Source organism: Solea senegalensis, linkage group LG18, assembly GCF_019176455.1.
Source record: "Solea senegalensis isolate Sse05_10M linkage group LG18, IFAPA_SoseM_1, whole genome shotgun sequence".
Taxonomy (NCBI): domain Eukaryota; kingdom Metazoa; phylum Chordata; class Actinopteri; order Pleuronectiformes; family Soleidae; genus Solea; species Solea senegalensis.
In genome coordinates, this window is record NC_058041.1 from 18,973,144 (window position 1) to 18,992,886 (window position 19,743).

At 44.4% G+C, this 19,743-nt stretch overlaps 2 protein-coding genes across 2 annotated transcripts; both read left to right on the forward strand.

Moving 5' to 3' along the window:
* Positions 1-1,151: 1,151 nt before the first annotated feature.
* On the forward strand, positions 1,152-4,964 carry chrm3b (cholinergic receptor, muscarinic 3b). Its single transcript, XM_044014288.1, has 3 exons — positions 1,152-1,449; positions 1,582-1,877; positions 1,955-4,964. The coding sequence occupies exons 1-3, from the start codon at positions 1,303-1,305 to the stop codon at positions 3,123-3,125; spliced, it is 1,614 nt and encodes a 537-aa protein (XP_043870223.1). The 5' UTR covers positions 1,152-1,302; the 3' UTR covers positions 3,126-4,964.
* Positions 4,965-5,785: 821 nt separating this feature from the next.
* On the forward strand, positions 5,786-18,596 carry fmn2b (formin 2b). Its single transcript, XM_044014262.1, is given in 22 exon segments — positions 5,786-7,771; positions 8,532-8,782; positions 8,865-9,043; positions 10,109-10,244; positions 10,344-10,364; positions 10,856-10,920; positions 11,466-12,098; positions 12,101-12,131; positions 12,134-12,416; positions 12,492-12,642; positions 13,277-13,364; positions 13,627-13,688; positions 13,769-13,860; positions 13,952-14,081; positions 14,159-14,305; positions 14,393-14,452; positions 14,539-14,659; positions 14,971-15,063; positions 15,165-15,216; positions 15,872-16,021; positions 16,099-16,180; positions 16,372-18,596. Coding segments are annotated over 22 exon segments (4,575 nt in total). The 5' UTR covers positions 5,786-6,050; the 3' UTR covers positions 16,399-18,596.
* Positions 18,597-19,743: the final 1,147 nt, after the last annotated feature.

Genomic DNA, 19,743 nt, shown 5'->3' on the forward strand with positions numbered 1-19,743 from the left:
GTTTTTTTTAGGACCATATACGGTCGATTATTATTTAAAAAATGTATCCAGGATTTCAAGAATAAAACAACAGAGAATAAAGAATCAAACCAAATTTTGCCCATTAAGAGTTGATAGTTAAAAGTTGAAATGTTGGAAAACATGGAAAACACAATGAAAAATTGGATTTTACAAACTTTAATATTTAAATTTTCTCCCAAAATGAAAACTAATTTAAGCTAAAATATCTTTTGTTCAGACTCAACTTGTTAATCAGATATAAAACTAACCAAGAAGAACAAATGTCACGGCTCATATTTAACTGTAATTCCATCTTTATGATCAGGATTAATAAACGTCCTGTTTAATCCCAGTTTAAATGTTGATTGAATGAAGACTGAAGATAAATAACACTTTTCTGTTCTTCAGCGTTGAACCTCAGAGTGAAGATGTGATGGTTCTGGTTTTAATTAGTTCAGCCTGTTTTAGTACAGAGTCTAAATCTTTACAGGCTGTGCTAATCGATGCCAGAGTCAGCCGAGCAGTGAGTTAATTTAATGAATCCTTTAAAAACATGACTGTACATGACGTGTACGTGCAGCGGCAGGAAACTTTCCTCCGATTTGACACCATTTGTAAGTGAAAAAGTGAAAAGAGTCCAAATATGAAAGAATGAATTTCACACATGTTCATTTTATTTTTTGGCTTTTTCTTCCAGATGTTGGTCGGTCGTCATGAACCTGAGCTCCAGCTCTGATCTCGTCCACAACATGAGATACAACATGTCTGCGGCGGCCATCTTAGGTGCTGGAACCAACAATAACGTCATCACCTCACAGAATTCGGAATTTAAATTTAGAATTGAGTCATTTTCCCTAATTTTGCAAAGGCCCACTTGTAGGTGGTGGCTGACACTTCGGAATCTTTCCAATCCATAAATGGTTGATGGTTTGTTTTTATACAGCGCTTTTCTGGTCTTCATGACCATTCAAAGCTGCTTTACGCCACAGTTTTATCATTCACCTGTTCACTCACCCGTTAACTCGCTGCTGCACAACTGTCTGGAGCAAGTGAACAACAAATTAAAGCATTGGAAAAAATTCAGAAGGATATGAAAGGAGGAAAGGAACCAAAATAACCTGACAAAATATGACAAATAGTGATTAAAAATGACTAAAAATTGAAGGTAAAAAAAAGTCTGAGGAGATCATTCGGATCAAAGTACCATCATCTTATTGATATATTCACGTACTTAAACATTGACGTTCACATCATAGTCTGGATGTGTCTCCGTCTTCAGGAGGTTCTGTCCAGGACTTCACCATGTCATCCCACAGTGCTGCTGAGTGGCAGCAAAACCTCAGTCACATCTGGAGACCAGGAGGAAACTTTAGCGATTCTCCAGGAAACAGGACGTTGACTGTTCCAGGTGAAGACATGGACATGTTGGGAGGACACGCCATGTGGCAGGTGACGACCACTTATAATACAACACAGTTAGTTTCAAAGGGTTCAAATATTTCAATTATCCAAACAAGTGAAGGATATTATGCTAATATCGCACCATGACCACTGCCCTTTTTGGTCCTTCTTCTTCTCCAGATCATCATAATCGTCTTCCTCACTGGGTCCCTGTCCCTTGTCACCGTCGTTGGAAACATCCTCGTGTTGGTGTCGTTCAAGGTCAACAAGGCTCTGAAGACGGTGAACAACTACTACCTCCTGAGCTTGGCATTCGCTGACCTGACCATCGGAACTCTGTCCATGAACCTTTACACCACCTACATCATCCTGGACCAGTGGACTCTGGGGCCGGTGGTCTGTGATTTGTGGCTCACAGTCGACTACGTGGCGAGTAATGCCTCCGTCATGAACCTGCTCGTCATCAGCTTTGACAGGTGACAGGATGAGACGCCGGACACCTCACTGTGTATTTGGTACCAAACACTTACTTCATATCTTTGTGTCTTTTTAGGTATTTCTCTGTCACTAGACCTTTGACCTACCGGGCCAAACGTACCACCAAGCGGGCCATGATCATGATTGGATTAGCCTGGTCCAGCTCATTCATCCTGTGGGCCCCTGCTATCCTGTTCTGGCAGTACATAGTAGGTGAGCGGACAGTGCAACCTAACGAGTGCTACATCCAGTTCTTGTCTGAACCCATCATTACATTCTGCACTGCGATCGCTGCTTTCTACTTGCCAGTAACTATCATGGCAATCCTGTTCTGGAAGATCTATCAGGAGACAGAGAAGCGAGCTAAAGATGTGCAAGGTCTCAAAGGATCTGGGTCAGGAAACAGCCCAAGCCGGGCTCAGAATCAGGAGACAGGAGAAGCTTCGTCCAAGAAGTCATTGACCATACTGCGCCAGATGAGTTTGCAAAGTTCCAGCAGCTACGAGTCAAATCAGCCAACTTCAGAGAACAAGAACAAGGACAACCACTGCAACACGACTGGATTCAAAGGGAAGTGTGGAACGCTTTGCTTTCAGTTTTCATCGCTGCTGCCAGGTCACCGTGCATCCGCGAGGTCGGACAACACCAACACAACTACAGTGAGCGAGACTGAGTGTAATGGCTGCGCTAGTTTTAATGACAATGAGTCTGTTTGTCAAGAAAGCCAGAAGAAATCAGGGAAGGTGAAGGGGAACCAGGATGAACAGACATCGTCTTCCATCAGAAGTCAAAATAAATCACAACCAAACGCTGCCTCCTCATCACCATCTTCTGACCAATCCCCTGCTCCGATCACCATGAAAGACGCCGCCATTGCCAAACGCTTTGCCTTGAAGGCTCGGACAGAAATCAATAAACGCAAGAATGAAAGAAAGGCAAACGAGAAGAAAGCGGCGCGGACGCTCAGCGCAATTCTGTTTGCCTTTATCACGACATGGCTGCCGTATAACATCATGGTGTTGGTCAACACGTTCTGTCAGGACTGCATCCCCGAGACCCTGTGGGCGCTGGGCTACTGGCTGTGCTACGTGAACAGCACCGTCAACCCCATGTGCTACGCCCTCTGTAACAAGACCTTCCGAACAACCTTCCGAGATATCCTGCTGTGCCATTGGAATCAAAGGAAGAACAAGCCCAACTTTCAAGAGAAGAAGGCCGTGGCTTTCCGGAAGAAGGAGCTAATGTAGAGGACATCTCATAGGAGACAAGAAATGTTGGACGGAACTGTGTTCTCTGAAACTTCTGCTGGCTTCATTGTATGTACAAGACACTGTATCTGGAGCAGCTGCAGATATTTGATTCAATTGGTCCAAATTTGAACAAGTCTGTCAAATTTGTTGTGGATACTCAAGGTCCCCAGAAGATGATCCCTGATAAGTTTGGTCACACCTTGTAACACTAACCTCCAGTTATTGTACGACTCAAAAACAGATCTCTTGATCATCAAATTTGAAGTTCTGAACATCCTGTACCAAACAGAATGTCAGAATTGAGCGTACAGTTACACCTCGAGAAGATTTCTGTGTTGATGTTCATGGTCGTTAGAGTTTAAACCTCAATCATCAATAACAACTGACTATTTGACTCACTGCACAAGACAAACCATTTTTGTTTTGGACACTCCTATGAGTGTCAACCCCATTTAGTTTTCATTTAAAATTCTGCATCAAATGGGACGACAGTTTTAACGACAGTTTTAAGGAAGTGGAATTTGTTGTTAAGGTTATTAAGAGTTTTGTGGAACTGTCAAAATAAAAGCACACAGTGCACATTTCATTGATTTTGAATACTGATGATGACGAGCTCAGCTCAATTAGGACAGATTTTGTTCTCATTGTAGCTTTTTGTGTTTTAAAGTATCATCGTATTTATTGTTAATTTCATTGAAATGTTGCTTTGTCATACACTTATTTGCCAGTTTATTAGGTACACCAAATTAAAATGAACTTATATTTATGGTAATTTTTGCAGGTTGTTTTGTTCAACTTGTTTTAGTGAAATATATTGTGGATATATTGCAAGAAATGAATCTTTCAAGTCAACTTTCTTCCAAATGAGCAACAAAACTTTCCCCAATGGATCAACCAACTGTAATTATTCATGTCTTTATTTTCTTTTCCCGTGTTGCACTGTGGGAAAAGAATCCACCAAACAGGACTGTATATAAACAAGATTTATTCTGGGCCAGTTGCGTTCAAGGTCAGCGATTATTTTAAAAAGTCTTAAGTATCTGTTTGTGATACGTTCACAGATCTGTCGCAGACATTTTCACGTGTTTATATGAACGGACGAGAAATAAAATCTTTATTTTTACTGTAAACTAAATTAATAAATACATTAAAATGCATAAATATAATAATATGGGATTTAGTTTCATTGTTGTTGCTCTGGATTGTGGTCACCAGATTAACAGTACAATGTCGCCATCAAGTGGTTGCAAAGTGAACGGCAGGTTTTCTGTGAAATCCTTCGTTTTTCAGTATATTCAAACTCCTATTACTCAGCTCCAGTAGAAGTTAGACAGATTCTGACTATTGGGGAGAAAAAAATCAGAGTGCTATTTTTCAAAAGAGACCAAAACCATGAGTGTCCTCCAAATGGTTCAAGAACATCTTTAGATTTACTTTGAGTATGGCCTTTTTTAGATGTTTTAGGTGAAAATTACAGTCATTATATGGAGTTAAACCTTGAAAATTTGAAAAACTAAAACAGTGTTAGCCAATGTTAGCAAGGTAGCATGTTGTCTGTAAAGGTCCTGAGACATCCGGGTCATTGTATCTTCAGGGGTAAGCTTGAGTTTACCCCTGTCCAGTTAACTAACTAGTCCAGTTATCTGTCTATCTATATCTACTCCTGAGGTTAGCATGTTGTGTAGCAACGCTAACTTCAACTAAACTGGTTTGCACTGCATTGTATGAACCATAAACTAGTCCACCAACGTTCCTGGTCCACCAATAGTCCTCCAACTTTTCATGACATGTTTCTGCTTTGTCTGGTGGAGTGGCTCAGTGGTTAAGACCAGTACCCTGTGTGCAAAAGACTTCATAGTTGCAAGTTCAACTCCCCCTGGCAGGTTGTACTCAATTCCCTTTTAAGTTGCTTTGGATAAAAGTGTCTGCTAAATGACATAATGTAATGTAATGTCTATAGTCAAAGATCGCTTCGAAGCAATACCCTGACCCTTGAAGGGGAGTTCCTTGCACCTCTGTCGTTTTTAACTCAATTCTGTAGGGCGAAGGGTAAAAATGAGAAATGTTATGTGGCCAAAGTTACAGAAAACTCTCTTTTAAGCTAATAAAATACCTTTAATCTCATGTTTTAATACTGTACATACTTGAAAATCTGATGAAGCTTCAGAAACACTTCAGTGTAAAGGATTGCCTCTGATAAAAAACAGCCTCTGATATTTGGTCCCCACATCTACGTTTCCATAGCAACTTCGTCTGCTGAAGAAGATCATGTGACATGATTGAAAGCTGCTACTTAACTCTGGGGGGGTGGGACTGTGAAAAATCAATGAGCGCGATTTATAATGAAGCTGTTGAAGTGAGGGTTTGTTGTTGGGACGTTCTCAGCATGAGAGTTTGCTTTTAATGGCTTGAGAACTCAGACTCAGAAAACAGGAAGTGGTGAGGGAATTATGGGAAATGTAGTGAAGGCTTGTGCACAAAGCTGCAGAACATGTGAGCGTTCAGCAGCATCTTTAGTCCGTCGGTAGCTGGCAGCATCTTAATGACTGGATTTGTCTCCAGTTTCCTTGCTGTCAGAGCTCCAGAGAGAGTATACGTCACGCCGTTCAGCAGATGGAGTGGAGGAAGAGGGGGAGGGTAAGGCAGGGAAAGAGGGAGGGGAGGAGGGAGCTGCGTGTCTCTCCTGCATCAGCGCCAACATCACAGCCACGCCAGCTTTCGTCACCGGAAAACAACGACGAAGAGCCTCGCACAACAGAGGAAGAAAAAAAATACCATCATCATCATCAGCAGCTCCTCCTCCTCCTCCTTCTCCTCCACCAGACGTGTGTCCACAGATCAGGCCAAGACGGCAACAACAAATATCTCCCCCCCCCGTAAAGGAAAATCTCCCACAGGCATGACCTGAGGAGCATCATCGACATGGGCAACCAGGAGGCAAAGCACAAGAAAGCTGCCGCGGCGTCGGGGAATGGAAGCTACCCTTCACTGGATGAAGGATGGAGAGAGGGAGCAGGGGAGGTGACAAAAAAGGGAGGAAAGAAACTCCATGGTAAGCATGGAGGTAAAGGAGCAGGCAACAGTGGAGGAGGAGGAGGAGGAGGAGGGGTGCATGGCTCAGGACCAGGCAAGAAGAAAAACAAACCAGAGTCCAAGTCGTCCGTCTTCTCCATCCGCAAGAGGAAGAACAACCTGAAAGGAAAAGGAGACGCGTCAGTGACGGGCTCGAGGGAGGACGTCCTCACGTCCCAACATGACGAACTGGACACAACAAAAACATCGGATCTGTCCGCGGACGAGCTTGGACACTCAGACACCGAGGCTGCTCTCCCTGAGAAGAAGAAGAAGAAGCAGCAGCAGCAGCAGCAGCAGCAGCAGCCGGGAGATAAGGATGGAGGTGGAGGTGGAGGAGGACAGGAGCCGAGACAGGAGGTGCAGAGGAAGACCTCAACAGCAGCCACCTCACCCATGGAGGAGGGAGGACACAAAGGAGGCAGCTCGGGGTCAGACACGGACATTTACAGCTTCCACTCGGCAGCCGACCACGAGGATCTGCTCGCTGACATCCAGCTGGCGATCAGGCTGCAGCATCAGCAGCAGGGGGCAATGGTCTCACAGGGAGGGGGGGAGAAAGATGTCAGCTGGGGGGGAGGAGGAGAGGAGAAGAGGAGGAAGAGCAATGGAGTCATCAAAGTTAATCCTCTTGAGGTGCCCGACCTGATTCAGGAGTTAGAGGTGGCGTCTGACGCCCTGTCATTCCTTGAGACGGGAACTCTTTCAGACTCTGCACCTCCAACACAATGCCCTCCCTTCTCCACAGAGGTGCAGGAGAGGAGGGAGGAGGTGGAAAAGGAGGAGGAGGAGGAGGAGGTGGAGGAGGCGGAGCATCTGGAGCTAAACGGGCAGGGACAGAGTGAGAGAGAAGCCCCTCTTTGTGTCGCCACTGGCACAAAAGAGCAGCACACTCCGCTTCAGCAGCCCCCTCACATAGCCGTCACCGTGGCTACAGTGGGAGGGGCAGCAGTCAGCCCAGTCGCCGTGACAACCAGTGGCAACAGCTTCCCCGATCACACATTGGCTGTTGCGGTGGAACACCCGGGGGAGGAACAGGAAGTAGAGCAGGAGGAGCATGAGGAGCATGAGGAGCAGGAGGAGCAGGAAGAGCAGGAGGAGCAGAAGTCAGTGGTGGATGTGGATTTCAGTCCTTCACCTGCTAATAGCCGCCACACCAGCACCGAGGCCTCCAACGGGCTCGGGTCCAGAATCCTCTATGAGGAAGGTGAGGTTCACTTGGGGTTGGGTACGAGCGTGGAGTCCCTCGAGGACTGCCTAAGTGCTGGTTCTGACCACAACCACTCGGCAGCCAGCACCAGTGCCTCCCCCTCCACCCAGCAGTGCAGGAGGAGGAGCAGCATCTGCTTCACACCACCGACTCCCCAGGAGAGTCCCACTCTGGCCAAAAGACTCCTCAGGTCCACCCAATCCTCCACCTCCCCTGGCCCTGTGGTGAAACCCTACCCTCCCATCTTCCCCTCCTACATAAAGACCACCACCAGGCAGCTCAGCTCCCCCGGACACTCCCCCGCCCTGTCCCCATCCCACAGCCCTGTGTCCCCGCGCAGAGTCCACCATCACCTCCACAGGTAGCTGTGGTGCCGCTGCATGATACTGATTCTGAGGGACACCTGAGAATGTTAGCTTTGATTTAAAGGTTTAATCTCAGTGAAAAACATATTTAACAGCTTTAACCACCGAACAAAAGAATCATCTTAAGTCTACGATGTTTTTAAGAACATGTTCACGTCTTTATCTCACTGTTAGACAGACTTTTCCGACAGGAAACTGAAGGTTGTAAACCACTCACTCCCACACCAAAGATATTGCAAGTGAGCTAACAAACGTTAGTTAAGTGTATGACAAAATGCTAGCTAGCTAAGTCTAGCCCCCAACAGACCCAGGACACATCCAGTGACTGTCCCACAACATGTTTTCTGGGTGACAACAATGCTAGCTAGCTAGCTAGCTAGCTAACACTTTGCCCCTAACTCACAGAGGAATACACAGTAAACTAATTTGTAAGAACACCTTTAAAACTTGGCTACAAGAAAGAAAACCCCAACAAGGCCCAATGGTACTGTCTGGTTTTAGTTCAGTGAGATGTAGGACCCCTCAGAGTCTGTTGAATGGCTCCTGATTGTTCAGTGATGTTGGATAAGTGAAGCTGATGCACAGCAACATGACTGAGCATGGTTTGTGAAGAAAAGTGAAGGTTTGAGGTTCGTCAAAATCCATTTTCATTCCTTATATGAAAAAATGTAAACTGCAGTGAGTCTGTGAGGCAGAAAAAACAACAGAGAACAACCAGATGACGTATGATGCAGCTACAAATGTGACTGTTGACAGGGCGATGGCGGAGGGTCAGCAGGTCCGTCGGCAGCGCTCTCGGAGTCTGACCAGGCGCCTCAGCCGCTCGGCTGACTGGACAGAGGAGCAAGACAGGAGATGGAGGAGCAAAGAGGACGACGGAGAAGGCTCCCGTGGTTCCGGAGAGTATCTGGACACCTACACAGGTGGAGGCAGCCAGCCCTTATGTGCCACCAGAAGATCTTCCTGTGGACAGATGTCCACTTGTGGCTTTCAGGATGTCTTTACAGGTGAGTTTAGTGCAGTCCCCACTTGTCTGTCTCCATCCAGGTTGACATGAAGTCACACCAGTGTGGTTCCTCTCTTGTCCAGGGCGAACCCTGCTGGAGAAGCTGTTCCTGCAGCAGCAGCAGGAGGAGCCGGAGGAGGCAGAGAGGCTCTGCTCCAGGATCTTGGCCATGGGTCTCCTGCTGCCCTTCACCGACTGCTTCAGAGAGCAGCTGGGCGGCAGCACAGCCCACATCTCCACCGCGCCAGCAACAAAGTTTGACGTAAGTCGTCACAGATGTTTTCTCACATTTAAGTCATGTCTAGTGAAAACATGGCTGCCATTTCAGACACAAGGATCAGCTTCATTTTGAACAAAAAAACTCACCTCATAAAATATACGTCCACATAAGTCTATGATATCTGTAGAATATTTCTGAATCAGATGTTCTTGTCTGTTTTGGCTGAGTAAACCACTCCCACACCAGAGTCCAGAGAGAAAATCAGTGATTTTAGCTCATGCCGACACAGGAGCTGCTGGTCTACTGCTGCCTCGTGTGGTCACTTTGTGTAACTGACGTAATTCTTAACATAGGATTTCAGACACAGAATTTTACAAAATAAGACATTTGAACTTAGTGATGGAGGCAGCAGTGGATCAACAACTCCTGTGTGCTGTGATGTTAAAATCACTGATTTTCTCTATGGAGTTTGGTGTGGGAGAGTGAGAGGTTTACAAACGTGTTCTTAAGACGTCGTAGACTTAAACACACATAGATTTTGTGAGCTAAGTCTTTTGTTAAGTGGCTAAAACCTGTTTTTCCTGGTGTCAATGCTGGCAGCCATTTTGTTGTGAGATCGAACATCAAGCTAGTTCCAGTGCAGGGGTTCGTTTACCATATTTACACTGTAAAAACATATACATTTTCTTGTTTTAAGAATAATAATCTGTCAATGAGGTAAAAGCAACGTTTGCTTGTCTAGAATTCTTATAACTACCTTGTAAATCTGCACTTTCACACTGTAATGTTTTTTAAAACAATTTTAATAGAGAAGTCATTAAATTAGCCTTTAATTTTCCCGGCTGACTTTCTAATATTTGAATAGAGCAATCTGTGATTCTAGCTTGTAACTAGTAATTAAAGCATAAAGTAATTTTTAGTATCTTATAAAATCTTAAAATATTATTTTTAGTGCAAAACTTTTAGAACAATTTCTCAGAAACGAGGCAAGTTTTAGCTTCTATTTTTGCAGTGTAGTATTGGTGCCTCCTACATCCAGACTTAAAAATAAAAACATTCATGATCTCTTTAAAGTATTAATACCTCATTTTAACATTTTCTCCTCAGCATGACCAGTTGTATACGTGGGCGGCCGTTAACCAGCCGTCACACTCGCTGGACCTGCTGGACCTGAAGCCTCTTGGACAGCTGAAGACCAAACCCGGTTCAGACTCCAGGACTGGACTCAAACCCGCAGACCCTGGTAAATGTCACGCACACATGATCCCGATCAGACCGATCACCTGACTTCAGGTTGTGTCTCTGACCTTTGCTCTGTTGTTCTCCCGTCGTCGTTCTTCAGCATTCGTTGAGGACAATCAAGGTCAGTGACGACGTCATGGTTTATGGATTCTTAACTGTCCTCTGAAATCGGTGTACGTCATAATTCTGCAAATAGAAAACACGATATAGATTCAATATGTTCCTTATGTATAAAGTTTAAAGGTGCAGTTTGTAGAATCGAGGTTAGATCTAAACAGAAAAACAGAAAATGAAGAACTTTTGTGTTTTCTTTTATAAAAATGTCTGCCATGTTTGTTCACAAAGGAAATACAGTTGTTTGCAATATGCAACTTCACCCCTAGATGCCACTAAATGCTTCGCCACAAACCCGAAATGTTTGTCAATTATTCATGGTTGATTGTTGAAGAAGCAGCTCGAGTTTCTGTTGTTTCCGGTCGACCGACACAAACCTGGGAAAATGTGAAAATGGCAGTTTAATGCCGTTCAGCTGATTGTTTCATTCCTGCAGTGACATCATCAGTCTTAACTGTCTGTGTTATTGTTGTTTTCTGCTGATGTGTCTTTGAGCAGAGCACCAAGCACCCACCATGCAACTACAGCAGCAGCAGCAGCAGGAGACCTCAGAGAGTTCAGAGGTCAGTCACTTTACAAAGTCATATGGGAAATTAGCATTTTTCTTTTGCCTGTTCCTTAAGCGTTTTCATGTAATGGAATTATTTTGTACCAAATTCAGCATGAAACTGTTTCTCACCGTTTTCTCACCATCACCTGTTTTTTTAATGCTCTGATTGGTTCAGTGCATGTTCCACTTGATAATAACACATTCATGACTCATTTAGAGTTCAACCCTTCAGGACCATTCGTCTGCTGCACTGACCTAGTTTTGTCGGGAAACTCAGATAATGATGAAGAGCTGTGAAGTCGCTGAAGGCTCACGTCACAGCTGTGAGACCAAATGTCTCAGTCATGTTGGATCCGTTCATTTGTCAGAGTTGTGAGGTCAGATTGAGGTCACATAAGAATCAGTGTCTGAGATCAAAGAAAAATCAAGAAATCTGTTGGAATCCAAAATATTCTGAGCCGTTTTGTCTGGATGTGTTTGATTATTTGTTGATCACCTTGTCTGGTCTTTTTTTGGTCATCACTTGCTGTCCACTTATTGTCTCCTCCCCCTTTGCAGGAGGAACGTGTCCAACTGTCATCGAAGCTGAAGGAGAAACACGTGAACGTCATCCAGCAGCTGGAGCAGACCATCGAGGACCTCAGGACGAAGATCGCAGAGCTGGAGCGACAGCCCCCTCTGCTGGACATTACCAAACCCAGCACCTCCACCACAGATAGGGAGTGTGGAGGGGAGGAGGGTCTGCTGAGGGTGGTGTGTGACGCCCACCTGCAGACGGAGGCTCAGCTTGCTGTGGGCGTCCTGGAGGCCAAGTCTGTGCAGACCTCGCCCATGGACGACAGCTTTAAGTTCAAAGTGCCTTGTAGTGAAGCAGGTGGTGTAGACGGGTCTCAGCCTCCGCCCACTCAACATGGCTTCCAGTGTTCGTGTCAGCAGCCACCGCCTCCTTCTGCGTCTCTGCCACCACCTCCAGGAGGAGCAGCATCTCCTCATCCGGGACAGTCTGTGGTACCTCCTCCACCTCCTCCACCTCCTCTACCACCTGGTTCAGCACTTCCTCCTCCACCTCCTCCTCTTCCTGGAGGTCTTATCCCACCACCGCCACCACCTCCTCCTCCTCTCCCTGGTGGCACGGCTCCACCTCCACCACCACCACCTCCTCCTCCTCCTCTTCCTGGAGGCCTTGTCCCACCCCTCCTCCTCCACCTCTCCCTGGTGGCTTTGGAGCCCTCCTCCTCCTCCTCCATTACCAGGACTTGGAGGCCCACCTCCTCCACCACCACCACCTCCTCCTCCAGGTTGTGGTCCTCCTCCTCCACCTCCTCCTCCAGGGGTCACCTTTGTTCCTCCAGCTCTTCCTGGTAATTTGGGCTCGCTGCCTCCTCCTCTGCCGTTCGGGTTGTACACTCTGGGTTTGACTCAGGAGAAACCACCCAGGAAGGCAGTGGTGGAGCCGCCCAGACCCATGAAGCCGCTCTACTGGACCCGGATCCAGCTGAACACCAAAAAGTAACAAAACAACTGATCTCACCAATCAAAACCTTTTACAGACACATGTACTAAGCCCTCCTTCTCAATCCTCAGGGAGATTTCTTCTTCTTCTTCGTTGGTGTGGGACACCATCGAGGAACCTGACGTGGATTTTGAGGAGTTTGTGGAGTTGTTCTCAAAAACTGCTGTAAAGGTGAAGAAGCAGCCGCTGTCCGACACCATCACCAAGTCCAAGACAAAACAGGTCTGTGATTTTAAACGTGTGTCAATCCTTTCTTTCTATTATTCCTTCTTTAAATTAAAAATGTGAGGTTTGAAAAGACGAAGATTTAGAAGCAAACAGATCTGATTTATTGATCATGTAATTGACTGACGTGTGTCTGACTGCAGTATATTACAGGCAGGTGATTATTAAATGTCTAGTAAGTGGTTTGAGTCTTCAAAAGGTCTGGTGAAATATTATCATTTACTACAAATTTCAAGGTTGAAGAAACATTATCCAGTTTTCGGACAGAACTTGTGAAAATAAAGGGTGCCCTCTAGTGTCAGCGTTGATTATAGCACTTTACGCTGCATTGTTTTCAGTAGATCCATACTTGATGACGTTTGTCACTCTGATCAATAACGTTAATCAGTGACCTGGAAGTTGATTGAGCCTGAGCGACTATGACCAATCAGGAGTCATGTGACGCGACACACTGAGTCAGGACAGTAAAAAACAACCTGTAAAATACATTATATACAAATAGTTTTTTATTTTATTTGGTTTGCTGTGGGTTTTTAATCCCTCTATTGTACTTCCTAAACCTCACATTTATCGCTGTGTATTTTTGGACGTGCTGTAAAAAACTGTGACTGTGACTGTGGTTTCTCTGAAGGTCGTGAAGCTCCTGAACAACAAGCGCTCTCAGGCCGTGGGAATCCTCATGTCCTCGCTGCATCTGGACATGAAAGACATCCAACACGGTGAGTGAGCGTCTCATGCCTGCACATGTGGACATTTGGTTTGATCAGTAATTATGATCAGGTGTGACGGGAACGCATTTTTAGATGAATGCTAAAGTGAATCTGGAATAAGAGTGAAGGACAACTGTCCAGAAGGTTCTGGAAATGGCAGGTCTACACTTTCATTTAGCAAATTTGCACTCACTTACTGACCTGGGAGTTACCCCTGTTATTTTATCGTGTTTCTTTTAACGAGACATTTTTTTGTCTCCGTGTCTCTCAGCCATCCTGAATCTGGACAACAACGTCGTGGACCTGGAGACTCTTCAGGCTCTGTATGAAAATGTGAGCAGCGCACACGTAGAATTTTGCTTGAATTTACATTTGTTATCATATATTACAGTTGTTGTTGGTGTTATTTTCAGAGAGCCCAGCAGGAGGAGCTGGACAAGATCGAGAAGCACATCAAGTCGTCTAAAGACAAAGACAACACCAAACCTCTAGACAAACCTGAGCAGTGAGTGGTTTCTCTTCACTAACCAGGTCAGACGTGGATGTTTATGATGATTATACTTTTAATGATGATCTATGATCTTTATATGATGCAGGTTCCTCTTTCAGCTCTCGGTGATCCCAAACTTCTCCAGCAGAGTTTTCTGCATCCTCTTCCAGTCCAGTTTTTCCGAGTGCATGTCCTCCATCACCAGGAAACTGGACACGTTGCAGAGGGTTTGTCAGGTGAGTCTGAAACTCCTTTTTGTTAAACCAGTAAAACAGCTCAGACGCTGACGGACGGGTGCTCGTCTCCTCCACAGACCTTACAGGACAGTAAGACGGTGAAGACGGTACTGGGTCTGGTTCTGGCCTTCGGTAACTTCATGAACGGTGGGAATCGAACCAGAGGCCAAGCCGACGGCTTCAGCCTCGATATCCTGCCCAAACTGAAAGACGTCAAGAGCAGCGTGAGTTCAAATGTCACCCTGTCTCCCAACCATCTAACACTGAAAGTAGTGGGCAACACTGATTCTGTCTTTTGTTTACATGCACAGGACAGCATGAGAAGTCTTCTGTCTTACGTCGTTGCCTACTACCTCAGACACTTTGATGAGGTGAGATCATCGAGTTCCCTCTGTTTTTATCATTGACGATTGTCCCGATTACTCACGTTTAATCGTGTGTGTGTGTGTGTGTGAAGGACGCCGGCAGGGAGACATGTGTGTATCCTCTCCCTGAGCCTCACGACTTGTTCCAGGCTTCACAGATGAAGTTTGAAGACTTTCATAAAGATCTGACGCGACTCAGGAAGGACCTCAGAGGTGACACACATTCACACAACTACTCTCTGCATTGACATCCAATCTTTTGGACAGCCTACCCAAAGCCTTGTCCCTAACCTTAACCATAACCAGTTAATGACTAACCCTAACCTTAACCATAACCACAATTCAAATCGTCGTAAACGTAACCAGTTCCTCAGAAATGAAGTTCTGGCACATTAGGACCAGGTTTTGGTCTCCATGAGGACTACTGGTCCTGACCAGGTCAGTGTTAATGACTGAAAAAAACGTCCTAAAGAGGTAACAAACAATTGAAGAACATTTTTGACTGGGCTGCGTTATCTTCTCAGCTTGTACGTCGGAGGTGGAAAAGGTTTGCAATGTCTCAGATGAGGAAAATCTGCAGCCGTTCAAGGACAAGATGGAGGAGTTCCTGTCACAAGGTAACATCCTCTCAGACTCTGGGGTCTGAGAAAGTGTGGACTCCTGGAGGTTCGTTTGTTTTGACGTCTAATATTTTGATATTTTCCTTTTTCTTTTCTAGCTAAAAGTGAACTGGAGACGCTGGACACTCAACTCAGCAGCACTCACAAACTGTAAGAACAACCGCCGTCATATCATATTAGTATGTAGAGACTTTTACTTAACTAGTACTTAACACAAGTAAACTTTACCCTAAGACACTTGGAGACATGTTCTGACAGTCTTATTTCAAAGGGACAAAAATGTGTCCTGAAGATACCCAGAGATTTGGCTTCCTCTGCCATTTGACAAAGACTTGTCCTGAAGACATTTGGAAAACTTTCTCATAAACTCTGTGAGACTTGAACTGAAGACACTCTGAGACATTGAATTGTATTAAAGACACTTGAGGACAGAGAGCGAGAAAACACACAGAGACTTGTCTTGATTACATTCAGATGTCCCAAGATGATATTCAGAGACTTGTTTGTTCGATGATTCTCAAAGACATGTCCTGAAAACCTTCAGGAACAGATAAAGACTTGTCCTAAAGACATTCAGGGACAGATGGAGACTTGCATTGAAGACACTCAGATTTGTCCAGACCACACTTAGCAAGAAATAATGGCTTGTCTTGAAGTAACGTTGAGACTGACAGAGATATGTCCCAAACCACTTTAATCCTTACCTCAGTTCTGACTCCTGGCTTCAAACTGTTCCCTATGGTGAGTTTTGTGTCTCCACAGTCAGATTAAGCTGACGGGTGTTCTTCATGTCTTATGTCTTCAGGTTCCTCGAACTCTCCGTGTTCTTCTCAGTGAAGGCAAAGGCAGGAGAGAAGGAAGTGTCTCCAAACACCTTCTTCTGCCTGTGGCACGAGTTCTCCTCCGACTTCAAGGACCAGTGGAAGAAAGAGAACAAAACCATTCTCAAGGAGAGGTATGTTCATCCATCTGTTCATCTGTTCTTTCTTTATTTCTTCATGTTCTTCTCTGAGTAACACCATGTGTCTGCAGGTTGAAGGCAGCAGAGGAGAGCTTCCGTCAGGCCAAGGAAAAAGCTTCCTACAGCGTCAAACCTAAACACGCCTCTGGCATCGTGAGTTGACCTTCGCTTCTTATCTAATTTGATTCAGTGATACCTCCAAGAAGGCTATGATAAAAGTTAAGATTAATTTCTGCAATAAATCTGTAACAATTCCAGACAGATCTTTTGTACCAGTAGTAGGTCACTGATGTCGGACACATGTTGTGACCTTTGTCTCTGCGATGTGTCCTGTGATCCCACAGAAAGCAAAGCTGGGCATGAAGATCTGATACTTGTCGTGATTATTTTCCACTTGTGGACACCAGCAGCGAGTCAAAGACAACACGAGGACAGAAGAGACGCCATGCAAACATGAAGACCGTGTACCATGTGTGGGCCGAGGCTTCTCTGGACATCCTGTTTAATATTTATTGATTTGCAGATGATCAGTTTGTTTTCTTGTTGCCTTATGTTGCTTTTCTCTCGAGCTGCAAACACAGTCCTGGTCCTGCTGAAGAGCTGTCAAGCTCCAGGAATCATGGGCATCTTTAACATTCATTATACATGAGCTGGAAAACACACTGAGCTCACTGTCTGTGAGCTCAGAAGAACCTTCAGCAGAATGTTCAAGTCAAACAAGAGGACCTTGACGTTTGAGGAGCACTTTTTCTCCTGATTGTGATCTCACAAAGTCACCACAAGCTCAGCATGTCATGTGACATGACTCAGTATTATATATTATTATTAATGTTGACTGTAACTTGAATTTAAATTGAATTCCCTTAACCCTCGCCATCAGTATTCCTGGGTCACTTTAGAAACTCAAGCTTGTTGGTGTGGCTCTTAACTCATTGTGATTTTGGGGTTTCAGGAACATCACAGTGGTTCCATATTAAACACTTTAACAATTATGCTATGCTGCTTTTGTTTTGCTTACTCAGCAGCATTTTTACTTTTCACAGCGGCCATTTTCTGCCACTTTATCTTCCTCAAAGGGGTTATGGGGGCCGCTGGCTGGAGCCAATCCCAGTTGACACAGGGCAAATGGCGGGTCACACCCTGGACGGGTCACCAGTCAATCACAGGGCCAACACACACAGACGAACAACCATTCTCCCTCACATTCACAACCACGCACAAATGAGGAGAATATGCAAACTCCATGCTGAAAGGCCCTCGGTCGGAATTAGGCCATGAACCTGGGTCTTCTTGATGTAAGGCAACAGTGCTAGTCACTACACCTCCGTGTGGCCCATGCTTCAGACAGCTTAAATGTTGGTTGAAAAACTCAGATCTACTTTCCGCTACCTATTTCCGCGTCAGGTTTGATATGACATGGTCCTCCTGTGATTGACCATATCTCAATCCGCCATAAACTCTTTCAGTCTTGTGCTTCTAATGAAGTTAAAGGTGGTCATGACACTTGAAGTCACAGTGTTGAACTTTATTGAATGTCCTCACATTGATGTCTGAAGATGTTTTATACAAGTAAATCTCATGGACTTATACTGAGACAAAAGCTACTGTATGTAAGCTAACCTACTTTTTATCCACTCACCTTATATCTTAAAGGCTAGGGTTGGGTTGCACCAATTTGACATACGTCTCTACTAAATTCAGGATTTAGTAATCACTAAACCACTACTAGAGCCTTGCTAATTGCAAGCTAGTTTGAAGCTGGAGTACTCATTTTGGTTGCACCAGACAATCTTGCGCAATCCCGTAGCTAGCAAATTCAAAGTGGTTACTAGTCGAAATATAGTGTGAATGAATAGTGAATGGCTAACTTGCTAACTTTTAGCTATCCTCTCTTAGTTTCAGTAGTGTGCACCTCTCTAGCTTGTCGTAAAAAAGTCCTGCAGGGTGATCGCAGGTCAACCGGTTTGTTAGTCAAAGACAGGTAAGCCAGCCAGTCATTCCATAGATTATGTTTAGTACAGTATTTTGAGGACTAAGATTGGCATCAGCTTCAAGGGTGATATTAGTGAATATCTGGCGGTGGTTTTTGTTGGTTTGAGAGAGTGAATATTTTTAACATCAAATACATGGAGATCTGGTTCAGTTTGTAACTGATAAATGAATTAACATTGATAAACAGCACTTAACTACACTCAGTGACGGAGATGTGCTCTGCCACCTGAACAACATCCATGAATGATGCAGTAAATCTTTCATGTCGTCACCTTGATATCTTAGCTTACACGTTATGGACTCACGCACATTATCACACAGTTGCTTGGGACTCTATTGTCCGATAAAAGTGTTGGCAGATAATCAAACACGGGACACATTTTATGAGCAAGACAATTCTGCAGACTTTCAGTGTATTTTAATCACATGCCATATTGTACCAGATATACCATAGGAAGCGTATATGTGTGTGTGTACAATGACGGATGTGTATCTACAGATTGAGTTATGTTGAAGAATCAACGACTTTATTCATGTAAAATAATAACTTGGAAAAAATAAAAATGACCTCGGGACATGTTTTGTGTCTCCGTCAATGATATCCTCCTCTGTTGGCTAGCATGACACTCGACAACAGGAGCTGTAGTGTGCAATAAATGTTTCTGTAAACATGTACATGGAGAGGATGCATGGGGGTGTGGTCACCGTGTAATTTATGTAAAATAAAGAAAACATATTCTGAACTGTTTTTAGTGAACTATGTCATCAGTGCTGATTAAAGATCAAACTTGATGTCCAGGATAAGAAAGGACAGAGTAACATCAGGGCTTCACACAATGTCATGATCTATCTGTAGAGCTCCAGACGTCACCTGACTCAGAGATCGACCAATATATCGCAAAACTTGACTGAATATATACGTCCTTATAATGAGAACCACAAAATCTGTTGCTTGTGTTTGTTCTCATGGATCATCTTCTTAGTTTCATAGCAGTGATTCTCCTCCATCATTTCTCTTGATCTGTGGGGATATGATAAAATGTTCTCCCGTTTTTCTGTCTCTGGCTGTTTTGGCCCAACATCTGTCCACCATCTTCACTTTTATGATGAAAACAACAGGAAACAAGTTATACGTCAACAGTGAACAGGGTCATTTCCTGCCAGAGGGGGCGCTACCTTGGTTGTGTGACGTCACATACTGTAGCCCTATGAGTTAAATGCAAGGAACGTCTGTCCGTTAATCGCACAACTGTCCAACGGTTCGATTGACAGGCTTCAAACTTGGCAGTTGACTTACGAAGTGACGTCTTTGGTGTTGTTTGGATAGGAATGAGGTTCAGTGAATCCGTAGGATTACTTACATACTTTAGTATAAAAGAAAGAAATACACAAAAACAGGCCATTGTTGACAGGGTACTGTATTATAGTGCCTTTCCATTATACAGTTCTAGTTTCACATTTTAGTATCGGCTCAGCTTGCTTGGAACCTCGTCAGTGCAGGTAATAAAAAAACCACCAGGTACCAGGTACTATCAGTGAAGACAAATATACCAAGTCCTGTTAGAACTGTATGTATGGAGAAGAGCCTGAGTTGGTGTCCCAAGTAACAGTTTATATAGTTGTGTCATTAAAACTATTAATTTCATTAATAAATAAAAATCCTATTATCTACTCAGTTATTCTGTTTACATACTACCTTCATATGTACCAGATATACTGCATTT

Excerpts from the sequence above, each read along its gene's own strand:
- chrm3b (XM_044014288.1), top strand. The coding sequence starts at position 1,303 with ATGTCATCCCACAGTGCTGCTGAGTGGCAGCAAAACCTCAGTCACATC. Across the intron at positions 1,450-1,581 it reads GAGGACACGCCATGTGGCAG|ATCATCATAATCGTCTTCCT; the intron begins GTGACGACCACT and ends CTTCTTCTCCAG. Across the intron at positions 1,878-1,954 it reads CTCGTCATCAGCTTTGACAG|GTATTTCTCTGTCACTAGAC; the intron begins GTGACAGGATGA and ends GTGTCTTTTTAG.